Source organism: Lepus europaeus, chromosome 4, assembly GCF_033115175.1.
Source record: "Lepus europaeus isolate LE1 chromosome 4, mLepTim1.pri, whole genome shotgun sequence".
NCBI lineage: Eukaryota > Metazoa > Chordata > Mammalia > Lagomorpha > Leporidae > Lepus > Lepus europaeus.
Window position 1 is genome coordinate 121,582,334 of NC_084830.1, and position 18,184 is coordinate 121,600,517.

General features: G+C 39.8%; 1 protein-coding gene across 13 annotated transcripts in view; it reads left to right on the forward strand.

Moving 5' to 3' along the window:
• EBF1 (EBF transcription factor 1) overlaps window positions 1-18,184 on the forward strand; it is a 415,547-nt gene that overhangs the window by 11,906 nt on the left and 385,457 nt on the right. For all 13 annotated transcript variants that reach the window (XM_062188750.1, XM_062188751.1, XM_062188748.1 and 10 more), the window contains 2 exons: window positions 3,129-3,202; window positions 14,198-14,266. In XM_062188750.1, the coding sequence (XP_062044734.1) occupies window positions 3,129-3,202; window positions 14,198-14,266 (143 nt within the window). The remainder of the gene's footprint in view (window positions 1-3,128; window positions 3,203-14,197; window positions 14,267-18,184) is intronic.

Below are 18,184 nucleotides of genomic sequence, written 5' to 3' on the forward strand. Positions count from 1 at the left end.
GGGCCATACATTCTATATAATGTATGTATGTTTGTGTGTGCATGTGCATCTTTAACAGTATTATGTGTGTATGAAATAATAATTCTTTTCAGTAACAAAAATCATTTGGATCAGGTTAGGGTGGATTAGCTGTTTAACTGAGGTTCTTGTGTGCTCTAGTTACAGGATTCTAGTCCTGCTCAATGTGGAGTTTCACTTGCTCTTATTTTGGGAGTCACGGCAACACTTCTTTCTCTGCCTTTATGTGCCGAAATATTTTGCTCTGTTGAGGCCTTAAGGAGAGAGAAAGCAGAAACTTCATGCTTCCACCCCTCCCCAGAGCTCCTAATTATTTCTGAGCAAATCCAAACTCATGTTTTCATTTTTCTATGCTTGATTTTGGAGAAAAATTCTCTGTTTTGACTCTGTTGCCAGAAGCGAAGTGGCAGTGTGGTATTTGGTAAAGAGATGTATTACGGAGGCTCTGGGTCTTAAACAAGTGATGTTCAGTCTCTAAAACAAAAAAACCAAAGAAGTGAAAAAGCAAAACACGCGACTTCTGAAAGTTCATGTCGTTTCCCATTTGTGGAGTCATGAGCTTATGTGCACTGCGGCACGTCTTTAATTGAATATTACCATGGACCTACTGATTCCAATGGAACCAGTAGCCTCACTCAAAATAATATTTGTTTCACATAGAAGGAATCAAAATGAGAAGGTCTAATGTAACTGATATTTCTCCCACTAGCAAAAACAAACTTTTTTTTTTGAACACTAGGGGAAACCTCACCAATATCTGTGAATTTACTTACCGCGTTACTTGTTTTCATTTAGTATGACAAATACTAAAGTTGAAAGGGAGGTTATCAAGAGTATTAAAAGAACATGCAAACAACTTAGTGATAAGAGGATTTAGCAGAAATACATCATTAGAATTTTTAGCACTGTATGAGATGTAATCAATAATTTACTATGTTTTTATTTTTACTTCAGCAATGATTGCAGGAAACAAAGCAAGCAGATATAAATTTTGCTTTTCAAAACATTTTTAATTAATGCATGTTTTGTAGTGAAGCAGTTTCTTAGGAATTTGGAAAGGTCTTTTAAGAATACAGGAAAGATTCATCTATACTTATTAAGAATAGTAATGAAAGTTTGAGGCATGACAGGATACTAACATAATCTAGATTCTCTCTCTAGAAGATAGTTTATGAATGACGAAGGGTAAAGCCATAAACTTACAGTCCGGAAACATGGCTGATGATTTCTGGCGGATAGCAAGCAAATGGTCATAATGTTGCCAGGGTGGAACTGGTCTACCACCGCACATTTCGATACACCAGGAACTCAGCGTCACCTTTGTGTTGTTCCTGCCTGAAGCTCCTAACTTTAAGCCTGAGAACACTTAGACAAACCCAGATTGATGGATGGCTTATTAAATAACTGGCCTATATTCTTCAAAAATATCAATGTCATGCAATAAGAGGGCTAGAGATGCCTCCTATTAAAGGAGACACAGCAGCTGAATGCAGTAATTAGTATTGGATTTTCTTTTGTGTAAAGGCTATAATTGGGTAATTGGTGAATCTCAGTAAGGTCTGCAGATTGGATTATTGTACTGTACCAATGTTAATTTTTTGATTTAGATAACTATACTGTGATTCTGCAAGTGAATTCATTGTTTCGAGGAAATACATACTTGTTATAAAGAAAATACTTGGAACATGTCTGTGGCTTACTAATAAATGATTCAGGAAAAAGTAGAGAGAAGGATAAGATAGATTTAGCAAAATGCAAGCATCTGAAGAATCTTGGTATAGCGTATGCTGGAATTCTTTATATATTCTTGCAAGTTTCCTGTATATCTACAGTCACTTCAAAGTAAAAAACATCCTTAAAAAATACAGGATTATGATAAGCTAGACATTAAAAAATGGCTTTGATAGGCCAATGATTGAGATATATTTTCTCTTCAGCAAGTACTTTTCCTTATTTTTTAATTTGTTGCAAAGTTTGTTTGGAAATATGGTCAGAAATCATAACTGAATCTGTTCGGATGATCTGTACCTACTGGTTCTTCAGTTGTACACATCATTAACAGGTTTTGAAAGTCCTGGGTTCAAAAATGAAGTTCAGTAGAGCGAACTACAAGTTAGTCACTGCAGCATCTTCATGTGCTGGGTAAGGGTAGTATCTAGTCAATTTAAGCAGTTTTGTCATCAAGAAATTGGGGATATATGAATGTGTCAATAATTTTATTAAAGTTTTGCAGCTGTGCTATGTGAGGGTTATGCAGTGATCCAGTGTTAAATTAGTTAAGTGTGTCCCGGTGCAGAGTACTGCTCTGTTAATAGTCGTCTGTTTTGCTTTGGGCCAGGTGTTAACATGTAGATCCATGAGGAAGCTCAGGTCCCAGGGAAACTTCTTTGCATCCTACAGTAAAATGTTTATACACATCTTACAAAAAGCAGACGAAAACTATTGGCTGATTTGAGTCAGATGTAATTCTTAGTTGAGGTGCCTGACTCTCTGGCTTAAGCCTCCATGCAGCATATGCCAGTGAGTCTTCCTGTCTGGGTGGGTGTACACCCGGTGAGAGCACATGTTTTGAGCCTGTTGGAGGGAAGAGAGCTTTTTCCTGATTGATGAATCATTTCAAAGTCGACACATTTAGTGAATGGGTTAGCTTCCAGACTTGTTTTCTGCTACTCTGCATTAGAGCACTAAATGTTGGGGCTGGAAGTCACATATCATGCAAAAACCAAATTCACTTGCTTTTTCATATTTTAAATAAACAGTGTCTCAATCTGCTAAGCCTTCAGGGTTTGTCCTCGAGATAATTACATTTACTTTTACTTGGTATTGAAAGGAGAAATTGTGGCTGTCTTAACAGCAGCAGCCCATCCCTTACACTCATCCAAAGCTTTGTGCATTATCATAAGGTGGTCAACAGGTCAGAGAGGAACATGGCCAGTTCCATTCAATTTGGGTTGATCCTGAACCACGTATCTGAAACAGTCAGCTCAGCATGGCCTTCAGCTCCTGAAAGCTAATTAGCGTCAGCAGTGGTACGGTGGGCTCAATCTCAGCTGTGATTGTTTTCTGCTGCTTGATTCTGTGCGTAGCTAAAATCATACCTTTGCTTTCAGGCCATAGTGTACGAAGGCCAAGACAAGAACCCAGAAATGTGCCGAGTCTTGCTCACACACGAGATTATGTGCAGGTAAGAAATACCTTGGTCTCTCCCTTTAATTAGCAAAGAGAAGATGAATTTGTATCTCAGATCTAGGTGAACCCAGATCTATTTTTGGGTATACATTTATCTTGCTCCTAGTAGACAATCTGAAAAGAACTGTTAGACGTGAGTATTTGGTAGTAAAGTGTCACAGGCATCACAGTAGTTCTCAATTATGTATTAGATTTCATCCTGAAAGACATCCATTTCCATTTTGATATCATACTGTTAATGGGCACAAAGCAGTGCCCCCCCCTTTTCTCTTACAATCGAATAAAATACAGTATAACCCTTTTAGTGTTAATATATGCGCTCAACTGTATTCCTAGTAAAATGAGTAAGAGTTCTATTGATGTCAGCTGAGGCCTTGGTTGGGTAAGAGATGAAAGTTATAGTTCCTCCCTTTTAATTCTCCCACTTAAAAATATGACTATCCATATCTAGGCATCATTCCTCCTTTCATTTGCTGTGGGGTGCTGATGGTCTTGTGTGTGCTGTTTTTTTTTTTTTTTTTTTTTTTTTTTCTCTGCTCTGCTTCTCTGCTTTCCGGGCATCTGGTCTCTTCCTAATCCCACATATAGCTCTGACAGTGTAGCCATAATTCTCAGAGGCACTGATATTTTGGAAGGATGGCAAAGATGTCTCGCTAAAAGGTTTGAAAATTCCTGTTACTCAAAAACCAGTGTCTTTATTTTGGCTTTGAAACAACATTTGGAAACAGGCAAGCAACTCAATTCACTTCCCTGGACTCAGCCAGGCCTCCACATGTGAGGGAGTAGACAGTTACATTCTTATTCTTCAGAACATAACACCAGCACTCTGCTCCTGATATATTCTAAGTAACTGGATAAAGCATGAAGATGCCAGTGTGTTTGAGAGAAAGGCTTCGAATTGCTTTGTTAGCCACGCGGGCTCTTCCTGGCACAAAGCGTACTTGGCTGCTTGCACTCACTGACCAATCTGTTTAGGGCTTCAGCTGACACCTTGGCGGCGTGGGTAGGCTTTTTCGCTGCTCATGAACTTGTAGAGAAAGCCACCTTAAAACGCTACAGGTGGGAAGTACAATAAAAAGGGATTCGTATGCTTCCTGAGATTCTAAATACAATTATATACATACATAAAAATTGCAGTTTTCCTTTTAAAAAATGTAAATTCTAATACATTATTCCAAAATGTACAAGAGTTTCATAAATTTACATTTTGGTGATTTATGAAACTTTTTTGTTACTCCAAAACCAGGTTGTTTTTCTCTACAGCAGTAGCAGGACCTAAAAATATGATCATGGATTGCTTATATGATACTTTTAAGCAGAAGTTAGAGTTATATTATATATAACAGTTTTACAATAAAGGTCATTGCACCCTTCAGAAGTAAATGAGATCCGCTTTTAGAAACATTAAAACATAAGCTCCCTCATCTTACTGTTTTTCTGATATCTGTATTTCAGCTTCCTACAATTAGCATGTCCTTAGAATGAATTTTCCATGTTCTACTACTTGTGAGTCTGGCAAAATACTAAATAGACAGCAAGATGGATCTCAACCAGTAGGCCAAATAATATCATAGATTTGCATCTCGTGTCTGCACGTTTGGTCTGTGCTTGAAATAATTCTGTTTTTGAAATACTTAAAGATGTATTGTGCCTTTCACATGCAGGCCTACCCTCTATTAATGCAATTTATATTTCTCTTGTTTTTAAAATTCATTGGTCCAAAGCACTTTATTATGCTGCTTGGTGTGCTTTACTGCTGATATTCTTTCTATTTTTCAGAAACATAAAAATAGCAAAACTAAAATTCTCAAGCCACTGGAAGCAAATGATGTTTGTACTGTGTGCTAAGAGGGAAAAGCCATATTCAGAATGTCATCTTGCTAATGTTACAGATTTTCTTGGCTGCCTATAGATGTGTAAGGGGTACTGTTTGTTTACCAGGCTGCCATGACCCTATTACACAAACCTGTCATCTATTGTGTGGCTAACAGTCTTTTAAATTGCAAATCTGATGCTCTTTAGGGGGCTTTAGGAAAAAATTCTCACTTTCTGCATCATCCTATTTCTCTTGATTTCTTGCCTGTTGTAAGTGGAAGTTGGGATGTGCTGAATTTGCACCAGGGGTGCAAATGCAGGCTCAATTATAAGCATAAAATTAGAGTTTGTTCACCATTAATCAGCCTGGCTAATTGCTATGCACCACCATTAGCCATATGGTGTGAAAGACAGCTTGCTCTCCCCACGATGAAATTTCTTCATTGCAGACATGAAATAGTGAGGACCCTGGATTTTAAAATAGCTTGTTTTAGATATTTAATTTCTAAACAACTTTCTGCAGTGCTTTCTATCAAAGCTAGCAGCACAATAAAACTTTGCATTGATGTCACAAAAGCTGTATATTTATAGGATGTTGGCTATGGTAAAGGAGACACAGGGAATTTAGATAGACAAGAAAGGGCTTGGTATGATGCTGTTTTGTTGCAGGCAAAAGAAAAGAAAAAAAAAAAAGGAAAGGAAAATGCGGGAGAGTTGTGTCTCAAGTGGTTGCAAATTTTAAAAATCTATTGTGTTCTGTGGAGAAGGTGACCCCACTACATGGGTTGGGTAAAGGAATTGCCACCATTGGATTATAATTATTACCACTCAGAGACAAAAACCTCTTTGTCTTGATGACATGGAGCTCTCCTTCTGTGGAATTCCTGGAGAGTTTCTGCCTTTTTGGTAAATTAGAATTTATCATACTATTCACTCTTACATTTTGCTAATACTTGTACCTGGTAGTTAAGTTTTTAAAATAATAAGGCCCCATGAATGATTTTTTAAGGCACCCTTCCATAGGGGGTTTGATTATAGGGACACTCTGCATTTAAATTAGAATGGAAAATAGGAATTATTCTTGGTAGGTGATCAGTACCCAGCTCCCAGACAGGCTGAATGAAGCAGTGTTTTATCTCTTGTCGACACACAGGAGAGTTTCAGGGGACAGGTGCTCTGTTTAGGAAAGCACTCTTCTCATTTGCGCTGCATGGTTTCTTGTAGGACCACAAGTTCTCAAGGTTAGCCTAGTCCCTCGATATGTAGTATTTCTTCCTGGCTCTTCAGATTCTTGCTTAAGCATGATTTCTCTCTGGGAAGCATCTCTGGCCCTTGGTCCGAGTCATGTCCCCTTGTTATGCAGTCCTGTGTGCACTGTTGTTTCCCTTTGTAGCGCACAGCACAGTTGTAACTATACGCACTGTTTTCCTTTGCTGGACTAAGAGCTTCCTGAAGGCAGGGAAGTTCCTTGGTTTCCCTCTGTGTTTCAGTTGTCCCTTTTGCGAAATGGGAGGATATTATTACTTTTAAGCTGGTGGTTAAGATTAAATGCTGTAATCCCCATAAATGCTTATCGTGTGCCTGACACATTTAGTACTGAGCCTCTGTAGTCATTGTCAATAGTAATAGTAGCAGTATTGTCAATAGAAGCAGTAGTAGCAATGGCCACATTGCCAAGCTAGGTCCACAGTAGCTCAGAGTAAACCATGATAAAACAGCATTGAAAGGAAGTGAACTGTTTGCTAAACCATTTTTTTTTTTACTTTATTCATTCAAATTGTTGTTGCTAAGGCTGTTTTAATTCATTGTTTTAGCACCTACTATGTGCAAAGCACTGTAGAATTCAGAGCCAGAAAATGCTGGACCACACAGTAGGAAGTTTTTGGTTTAGCCTGGGAGATGAGACCTGAAAGCAAACAACTAGACTGCTCTCTAGAAAGGATTGGACGTGTTGAGAGGTTGATGCAGAGGACTCTTCCTATTTAGAGAAGGAAGGACATATTTGCAGGTGGCTAGAAGCAGCAGGGGTGAGGGGTGAGGCAAGAAGAGCTTCAGGGGGTGCATGAAGAAGCATTTGGGCATGTTTGCTGGTAATTTAGGCAAGATTTCTCTGCAAAGAGGTTTGCAGATGGATGGAGCTATGGCCTGGAGCTGGGAAGAGAGTCGTAGTCAACTATAACTGACTTCAGAGTTCTTTTCCCAAGGATGAGCGTTGAAGCTATGGACTTTGAAAGGCCTGACAAGGGTAGGAGAAGAGCAAGTGAAGAGGCCATGGATACATTCTTGTGGAATAAACACATTTAGCAAGCAGGGAGAAAGTGTTAGAGAACCAGGGAAAAAAAGCTTTGCATACAGGATTCAAACATAAAAGGAGTGTTTCAAAAGGGCAGAGTCATCCACATAATAAGTTCCAGGAAGATCAGATGGACGTGAAGACTGAGGAAAGCACCAGAAGGTCCCTGGTGATTTTGTGGCAGGCTATCCAAGTGGCTGCTAACGGTGGACACTGGTTTTAATGGGGCTGAAGTGGCAAGGAGTGCTGGAGACTCTTATAAGGAGAATGCAGAGCAGCAAAGAAATAAACTCTAGGGAAAAGAAGGAGCAAGTTGACAATGTATGATGTATGTACACTGAGGGGAAGAATTAACTACAAAGGAACGAGTTATGGAAGCAAAACAGAGGAGGAATCATTGATGGGTAGGTCTCAAGTGAGGCAGCAGAGAGGGTCCCACGATCTCAAATGCTTGAGTTAGTTATGAGATAAAGAGTAGAAGAAAGATAGAGTGTAGAAAAGGCTATTTCTGGACTGGATTCTTTTAAAACTAGTCATCCTTATAACAATTAATCAGACTGTCCACATAATTCAGATATCTCATTCTCTAGCCATTTGGCTAAATAAAGGAGGCATCTTGTGTGTGTGTGTGTGTGTGTGTTTCTTTTTTAAAGCTCAGAGTTTGAAATAATGCATTTCTCCAGTTCAGAGAGCCTCTACTTGCAGGAAGAAGTTCTATGCCCCTAAGATGAAAATCTGCAGGTTCCAGGACTGGGAAACATTTGCTTGTTTCTTGCCCTGATTGATGAATCTGTGAGTCCGCTTACTAGAAATATGCCACCAGGGTTGACTGCTAAGGAAGAGATTTGTAGGTTTACTACTTTTCTCTGAGTATGCTGAATGTTCTGGGAGATCAGCAATCCCTCTGAGGAAAGAGCTACCATTTTGAGTCCAAAGTCTGTAGACCATAGCACAAGCTAGGTACCCATTGCTGTTACTGGCCACATAGCTCTCCTCTCACTCGGATTGCAGGTTGGGGAAAGAATGTGAAGACTGGAGGCACCTGCCTGCTTTGCCTGCTTTTGAATTTTATTCTGGTGACAAAGCAAGTTAGAAAATTCCAAACCAACTAATAAATGCTTGCTTTAGAGAGTAAATGCCATGTCTACGCTGGCACATATAGTAGGAACCTAACATATGCTATTTTGAGTGGATGAAGGTTACTTGGTCACATAGTAAGGAGGACATGACAATTATCACTGTAGTTTCTTTTGTTAACATAGTAACTTTTCCCAGTAAGTGCATTTGCATATCTCATTTTTTAATTTTTTGTTTTTTCTAGTTTTACAATTTAAAATCACCAACATTTTATTGCTTTTAAGAAAGCATATTTATAAGCCAGTAAGTTCATATTTGGACCAGAAATTTCTGATTCTAGAGATGTGTACTCATTTCTACTCATTAAAACACACACACACACACACGTACATTTAGCAAATGCCCTACAGTTCTGAGGATGGTATTAAAGGTGCATAACTCTTTGTATGAAATAACCATACTAATATTTTAGACAAAAAGTTTCAGTGGGTGAGGCATCTGTCTCATTGAACTGTTCTAATATATACCCTCTTCTGTCTTAAACATAGGTGAATTTTTTAAAAGATTATTTATTTATTTATTTGAAAGTCAGAGTTACATAGAAAGAGGAGAGGCAGAGAGAGAGAGAGAGGGAGGTCTTCCATCTGATGGTTCACTCCCCACCTGGCTGCAATGGCTGGAGCTGTGCCGATCCGAAGCCAGGAGCCAAGAGCTTCCTCCAGGTCTCCCATGTGGGTGCAGGGGCCCAAGGACTTGGGCCATCCTCCAATGCTTTCTCAGGCCATAGCAGAAAGCTGGAGCAGAAGTGGAGCAGCTGGGTCTCGAACTGGTGCCCATATGGGATGCCAGCGCTTCAGGCCAGGGCGTTAACCCACTGCACCACAGCACCGGGCCCCAACATAGGTTCTCTTTTTAGCCTGTCCTTCCTGGTTAATACCTGTCTTGTATATCGTGGAGGTGGTGCCTACCTTTCTTGTCTCTTGGCATTTAGGAGAAATAACCAGGGGCAGTTCAGCTTGAGAAGGGAGAACTCACATGGGCGGGAAAGACCATCATGGAAAGAAAAGACGGGTCCTTGATCTGCTTTGGCTCAAGGAAGCTATGGGGGAGTAGATGTCAGCTCAACCTAAAGGAAGACCTTTCTTCCCCAATTTACAATTGATTTTTAATTTTTGATTAGGAAAGTAATAATGAATTACAGAACAGAACACTGCATTGTTCCCTCCTGCCTGTCTCCCTCCCTGTGTATTAGCTCATTGAAGTTCTTATTCATTTATTCAAAAGGTATTTCCTGAAGGCCTAGTGTATGCCAGGCTCTATTCTAGTACCTGGAGATGTAGAGGTGAACAAAACATGCCTAAGACTGTGTCCTCTGGGAAAAGGGCTGGAGAGCTCTGGGGTAGTCAGAGAGGACCTTTCTAAGGTAATGGCAATACCGACAGGTTTGAGCAAAGTGAGGCAATGAACCATGCTTGTGAAAAATGTTCCCTTCCCTTCCCTCCTTGTCTCCGTCTCTTTAATTTTCCTCACGGAAATGGAACCATACTGTACATCCTATTCTGAAACTTAATTTCCTCAATTTTCAAGATAAGACTTCTTTATGCAATAGTGCTTCAAGCCCAACTTTTTAAAAAACACAGCATTCCATATAAGAATGTATGTGTATGTGCATATCCAGCTGCAATTTTTAAGAGATTTAATTATTTGAAAGGCAGAGTTACAGAGAGAAAGAGAGAGAGAGAGAGAGAACGAGCTTCCATCTGCTGGTTCACTCTCCAGATGGCTATAACTACTGGACTGGGCCAGGTTGAAGCCAAGATCCAGGAGCTTTTTTTGGGTCTCCCACATGGGTGCAGGGACCCAAGGACTTGGACTGTTCTTACTGCTATCACAGACACATTAGCTGGGAGCTGGCATGGAAATGGAGCAGCGGGGCCTTGAACCTTTGCCCATTTGGGATGCCAGCATGGGCCATGGCTTAACTTGCTGCACCACAGCACTGGCCCCCATCTGCATATTTTATAGTGGGATCACACTAAAGCACTGTTTTGTAGCCTCTGAGGTACACAACAGAACCATGAGTGTCCTATTTTGGAAATACAAGTAATGACAATGTGATGCAGTAATGTCACCAAAAAACAGAAAACTTGCTGGCTATTTTGCACACCTTGTACAAACTTTTCTTTCTAAGTGTGAGTGATCCCCAACACCCCCCCCCTTTTTTTTTTAAGATTTATTTATTTGAAAGAGTTACGCACAGAAAGGAGAGGCAGAGAGAGAGAAAGAGAGGTCTTCCATCTGCTGGTTCACTCCTTAATTGGCCATGATGGCCAGAGCAGCACTGATCCGAAGCCATGAGCCAGGAGCTTCCTTCAGGCCCCCTACGTGGGTGAGGAGCCCAAGCACTTGGGCCATCTTCGACTGCTTTCCCAGGCCAAAGCAGAGACCTGGTCGGAAGTGGAACGGCCAGGTCCTGAACCGGTGCTCATTTGGGATGCCTGTGCTGCAGGCTGGGAGTTTAACCCACTGTGCCACAGTGCCGGCCCCTCCCCTTTTTTTTCTTCCCCATTCTCCATTTTATTCCTGATCTATGCTTCCTTCAATGCTTTATTCTTTGCAGCTGCTTGTTTTTCTGGGCTTCTTGGGGTATAGCATAGAGATATGGTCAAATTAATCTGGCTGTGCTCAGGGGCATTTTTATTTCAAGGAGATGAAGGCTGTACTTAAGTCAGAGGACATATTTCAACTTAGTGTGGTGCTTGTTGGGGGAGGTGGGTTGGTGTATGTAGTGAGTACACTTTCTTCCTTCAGCAATGCCTGTCACCCTCTTATTCTCTTGGATTGTATTTTCCCTCCAGTACCTACCATTCATTCATGAAGTCATTCATTGATCCAATCAATGAATATTTGGGCTTTTCTATTCTAGCCCAGACCTTATGCTACCTTTTAGGTAAGTTAAATGGACAATTTCTTCCCTTATGAAGCATATAGGTTAGAAGGAAGGATGAGTGGTGGGGAGGGTAGTAAAAATAAATACACAAATATACACATAATAATGTAATCTGCATTGTGTTCAGTGCTCTAAAAGGAGAGTGCCTCCAGAAGGAACCTAGTTTAATTTAAGGATGAGTGTCAGGGTGCATCCCTCTGAGGAAGGAAGTCTGGGCTGGATTCGGGGGCAGAGTGGAGGCTGACTAACTAGGGACAGACTAAAGGATGTAGAGAGGCCTGCCTGGGCCTGGGCCTGAGATCTGACTGCATGTGGCCCAGTGGAAGGATTGACACTCAGCAGTGAGGCTGGAGGAAAGAAGCAGGAGGGCAGGAAGTGGGCTGGCATCATGTCCTGTCAAGGATTCATTCTAAGTGTGGTGGGAAGCCATCGAAAGGTCTTGGGCAGTGAAGGGATGTAATCCCATGAGATTTCAGAAAGATCCCTTTGGCTGTTAGAGGTGCTGAGAGAATGGAGGCAGCAAGACCAGGTAGGAGGCCACTGCAGGGATCCAGTTGAGAAATGAAAGTGGCGAGGATGAGGATGGTGGCACTGAGGTGGGAGAGAATCAGATAGGCTTGAAAAGCAGATCTTCTCCTTCTCCTTCTCCTTCTGCTTCTCCTTCTCCTTCTCCTTCTGCTTCTTCTCCTTCTGCTTCTTTCTTTCTTTCTCTCTTTCTTTCTTTCTTTCTTTCTTTGAAAGAGTTACAGAGAGAGAGAGGGGAGAAACACAGAGAGAGATCTTCCATCTGCTGATTCACTCCCCATCTTCCGATGCTTTCTCAAGTGCATTAGCAGGGAGCTGGATTAGAAGCAGAGCAGCTGGGACTCGAACTGGTGCCCATATAGGATGGCGGCACAGCAGATGGTGGCTTAACCTGCTATGCCACAGTGCCGGCCATCAAGGGGTAGATTCTTATCCACAGTTATCATCAAGCAAGTTGGAAGAGTCCCTGGAGGGTATTTTGTTCAGAAGGATTGTAATGAGCATGAGCTTGCATTCCCTGCTTGGGCTTTGTTGATGGGCTGCTTTTGGAGAGAAGTGGCCTCTGCAAAGCACAAGGCAGGTTTGTTCAGATTTGGAAAAGGTGGTGGCTGGAGGAAGGTCATGTTAATGATGCTAACCACAGAGCCCAGACTTTGTATCTCTATTGCACTGGGTATGTAGGTGTTACAATTGCCCCCTTTTATAAATGAGGAAATTAAGATTCTATGAAGAACACCTTGAACAACGCCGTGTTCATAACCATTATTCTGCCCTGTCGAGCCAGTGAAATATAGGTGTAGGGGATCAGCATCCAAGGATGATGGAGTTTATTTTATAAACTAATTTTTTGCATGTGTTCTAACTACTTGTGCTTCCTGCTCCTTTGCTTCTTTTTCTGTCTCTTAGATATCAGGGTACTTTGGGCTTTCTATCCTTAGAGTGCTGGCAATAGCATAAGGTAGGCTCAGAGGAAAGTGTTCCCTCTGAACAGAAAGGCTGAGGGCTATACAGTTGATGGGGTGGTTTTTAGGTGGGGCTTTTACAAAGGAGATATAATTCTAACCATTGCTATTTGAACATAAGAGAGACAAACAGACTTAGCACCAAGTTTGGAAGCTGATTCTCTTCTCAGAGATACAGTTACTGTGAAGAGAGAGACTTCCCAATTTTGGTGAAATATTCCCTATGCAAGAGTATATTCTGGGTTCTGAAATAAAGTTCAGTGTTTGGTTCTCTGCTGCAGCTCACTAAATTTAGGCTGTATGATTCACTAAGTCTCTCTCTGTGTGTGTGTGTGTGTAAATGTGCATTGTATGAGGGGGAAGAATGTGTATATTCCTTGTGTACATGGTAAAGTGTAACCCTTGGACAACCTCCTCACCTTCTTGACTGATCATACTGGTGCTTCTATGGTATACCCCTCCAGGTGCGTGGCCAGGGGACACATATTTTTATTTGCAAACAAGTCTCAGATGGGTAGTTTTCTGTTGATCATGGGTACTTTATAGATCATGAACCTTTCATCCTCTAGAAGCATGTTAATTTTAAAAACCTGGCAGCCCGAGGGTCATAGCTGGGTGGTATTTTGGTGGCAGATGCTTTCTTTGCCTGCCTCTAGCTGTTCTCTCTCTGACCTAATATAGAGCATTTACTGTCAGGGCTAGGCTAACCATTGGATCCACTGTCCAGAAACTCCCTGGAAACTGAAGTGGTGACAATGCAGGCCTTGAATGTCAAACTTCACTTTTATCTTGCTTTGTTCTTATCTTAATTATTGTGCTTTACCTGTCTTCCCATGAAGACGGTTCAAAACAGAGTTTTAGGATTTTTGGTTGAAGGAAACACCACCCATAGAAGAGGATGGAGAAGGAAAAGGAATCCATGTAATATAGAATGACTGGAGGTAGAGAAATCACTCATGCCTTGTTATTGATGCGTTCCACACGATCAGTGTGATCTGGAGGGAAGAGCGTTTGAGCCACCCACAACCCTGAGTGTTCTCATTGGGTAGATGTAATAATAAGGCACTTCTCGGTGAACTCTCCCTACCCAGGGAGCAGTGACGGGGAGACGTATCTTAAGGCTGTCAGCTTGGGCTGTTGGAGAGCCCCTCTCCTTCCTCCCCTCTTTGAGTAGGGAGAGGTTAAGCCTGGCCATTAACCCATAGGTGACCCAAATAGAATTTTCTGTCCCAGGGATCCGTTGATTGCCAGGTATGGCTTTGTGGTAATTCTAGCATTTGCAACTCAGCAATTTGAACCTTCTGTCTACTTAAATGATGATTTTACATTGTAATGGTTGTACTAAATCCTTTTGCTTTTGCTCCATAGCCGCTGTTGTGACAAGAAAAGCTGTGGCAACCGAAATGAGACACCCTCAGATCCAGTGATAATTGACAGGTAGGGACCACTCTTCTTTCACTGGATTCTTATTCCTCATTATAATGAAACACCTGCCTCGTGTCGCTCATGGGCGAGGGTTAGGAATGCATGTGGCTGAAATTTGACTGTTGGTCTTGACTTACGCTGCGCCGAGCAATTGCGAGTCCTGGGAAAGCCATTTGGAATGTTCTTTGGAGGCTTGTTTCTTGGATTGCTCTGGTTTTGTGTCTGATTCATGCTCCTAAAGGAATATTTTTTTCATTGCTGACTTTCTGTGGCTCAATCCTCATGCTGTGCCAGGAAGCTTCAGAAATAAAATAATAATAGTTTTTGATTTATGAAATGTGGTTGGGTGCTTATAAATATTTAACTTTTATTTGAAAAATGTTTGAATCATTATCACTTTTAGCTACAGTAGTTTTGTTGGACATAATCCATCTACATTTTAAGGTTTTATTTATGCATAAAAGCAGTTTAAAGAGATCTGTGAACCAAGATTTTCCACTGTTATTTCCCGGGTTTGATTGCAGCTCATACTGTATTGTAAGTTGATTAATCTACCCTGCTTGTCTTAATTATTGTGTTTTTAAACAGATCCATATTACTAATCTGACATGACCAAGTAAATCACTGTAGAACAATAAATCTGTTTTAGTTGTTCGGTGCAATTTTGAGTCAGTGTGTGCACACATTATGCAAAATCACATTCCAAATATTCATTTTACATTTTAATTATTGAAATTCATTGTATGGAAACTTGTATGATAAACCATTTGTTACATAGTATTACTCATTGAGAGTTAAATGGCCTGGAAGCTTTATAGATACTGTCAATTTGTCAGTTAGGCAAAGAGCTAACATACTCTACTTGCTGGAAAAAGATAAGACAAGACTGATCTCTCACTGAGGAAACCAACAGCCGAACAAAACCTTTTCTGGGGTTTTGGAAATAATGATTTTTGACAACAGCAACAACGACAACGATGAAGAAACAAGATATCTACTTATCATTTCAATTCTTCACCTTTTGGGGACTTGATTTATCATTTTTCAGTTCACAAGAGCAAAACCAAGTTGTTTCATTTTGCTCCGTTGTAATTTATATTGAGATGGATTGTTGATTTTTGACATGATTTTTTTTTTTATGTAAACCCAATATTGATTGCCAGGAGTTTTATAAAGGTTACATTTTATTAAGATATTTTAGTTAAGTATCTCTCGCATATATTCATTAATGTTTTACTTGATATGAGTATTAATATAGTCCATTCAAAGTTAAGAGATGAGGCTAATGATGCTGTGTGCTGCCTATAGAATTGGGATAGCATATGTTTCTACAACAACAGATAGACCATTCATAGAACTGGATTTTCTGTGATGGAAGACAAAAGGCTTCAAACGAATAAGATCAGAAACAAATATATCCTTGAAGCTCTGTTTCATTTAAATATACCTCTTTAAAAAGCCATTTGTTATCTTAAGCAAGTTTTTCTTACTCTTTTATTAAAAAGACAGTGTTCTGATAAAGGACTAGTCCAAATATTCCCTCAAACTTTGGAACTGTAAGCATTTCGTTCTCGTTCTGCCACTCAGTTCCTTTTGGTTTAAATGATAGCAGGAACCTTACCTTACCACCCGCAATGAAAACACTGTGTTTTTTTTTTTTTTTTTTGCTTGTGACTGGGTTAAGCTTTTAAGTTCTTCGTTTGGTTTTAAGCTGTGACTCTGATATAGAAGGCTGATATGACTGTGGTTTGAATAACATTTGATTTTGACCTGTTCCTGTGGGTTGCGATGGCATAAGAAACTTGACTCAGCAGCACTGTAATTAGCCCGCCCGAGTTTTTGAAACAGGATTGTGTTACCTGGATTGCATTAATGTGGCTTCTATTGTTGCCGCCTTGCATCTGTCCCAGTAGGGTACTTAAAACCTTTTCTTGGCTGGGGTAGTTCAAACAATTTAGGCAAAAGAAGTACGCACTTTATGCTGTTGGTGGCTTTAGAGATATTACTCGTGACATTTATCCTGTTCATTTTTTTCTTCTTTGGTTTGACAAAGTAAAAAACAGTGTGTAGCCAATCTTGCTTTCTTAAGATAGAGAGTACTTTAAGAAGGCCTGAAACATAGTGTATGTGCGCAAGTCCCAATATATGTTTATTTGCTAACTGTTGCCACTGTCTCCCATAAACTGTCTTTTCGTGCAGTGATGCAGTGGATATGCAAAACCCCATTTAGCTACTTTTATATGCACCTAAATTTTCAGAATTTATTTGTCCTTCAGTCTGTCAAAGGTTTTCAGAGCTGCAGTCTTGTCTGCTGATATGTGAAACTTCCATTTTTAACAAGAGAATAACAAGAAAAGAACTTATGCAAGAAAGGGCAAAATAGAAAAGATTTCTCAATTTCATAAAATTGCTGCAAAGGAAAAAATGATGGCAACCGTGTTTGAGTTTCATAGTTTCCAATTTGATTCTTTATTACCAATTGCATAATATCTGTGTTACATGCTTAGGGTTTGAGTCTTTTTCAGATTTATGGATTTGAATCCATGAATATTTTGTAAACATAGGCTACAGGGTCTACATTCAGTAACAATAGTAACTCTTTTTATGTGATACATACTATGTGTAATTCTAGAACTGAGGGTATAGACAATTGTTGGCAATAGGATTTAGCATAGTTGTAACATGCAGCCACCTTTTGAGCACCAATCATTTTTAGCTCTCTTTGCTTGTCCTTCGGAATTTGGAAGAACACTGCTATTTTTATCAGTCAAAAGACTTTTAGCAGTGGTTATTCAGGAAAACTATTTATAGGATAGATAGAAGAAGCTTTCTGGTCATACGGCAATGGTGCAGGGCAAGCTATTTCTGTGTTAAACTTTGGCTGTATTATTTGCTGCCAGTGATTTGGGGACATCAGTTTGGCAAATTCTATCAAAAAGTGGAATTAACAAAATCGGAAATTGTGTACTGTGATTTACAAAATGGGTTTCTACTTCATTCTAATGGCATGCAACAATATAAGAAAAATATGACCCACATTCTTTCTACAATCATGTCAATTTGTCAAGTCACTTCAAAAAGTTTATAGGAAAATTGCTGTAAATGTAGGAAATGTGCATCTGGAGTTGACTGCCAGGTTAAATTTCTTCTGATGCCAAATAGCTGGATTATGAAGCACAAAACCCAGTCTGTGCCCAACAATCCAGATATTTGGGCTATGCAGACATGGGAAAAGTCAAATGTATTAGGTTTAATAGCTGATGACCAGGAACTAATAACAGCAAATTTCATTACCACTGAGGTAAGGGCTATGTGTGATTATTATTGTTTAAGTAAAAAGCAAAAGATGACTTCTAGTTATTGAATTAAGGGGGAGATTGATTTAACGTATTCATGCAGTAACTCATATTTGAATTTAAAAGGTTTGCAATAAAAGTCGTGTTTAGAAATTGAATAAATTGTAGTTTTATTACTACATTGGATATCCTTGTGTCCTAACCTTTTTCCTGGGAGTTATCTTAGTTCAATAAATAAAACCTCATTAGACTATTCCCATTTCAACGAGTTTATTAAATTTTGCAGGAGTAATTAGCATAAGCTGTGCTAATTTTTCTGGAAGACTAATGAGGGAGGTTCTTAATTAGGTTTACTTTGTAAGAATCAGAAAAGATGATAATGACAAAAGTCACATAGGGTAGTCTGTATTGGGAACCCAGTTTTTCTGAATCTATAAAAAAAGCCTTCCATTTTCTAAATGGAAACTTCTTCATAAATGTTTGGACTGAATATATTAAGTTTATAGACTTTTGATTCCTTATCTAGGTAGGATTACCATCCATGCTTGATTTCCTTCACAAAAACTCTTTATTTTCCTAAACTATCTTTGAGCAGTTACAGACAGTTTTACAAAAGCATTTCTTATTCCAAATT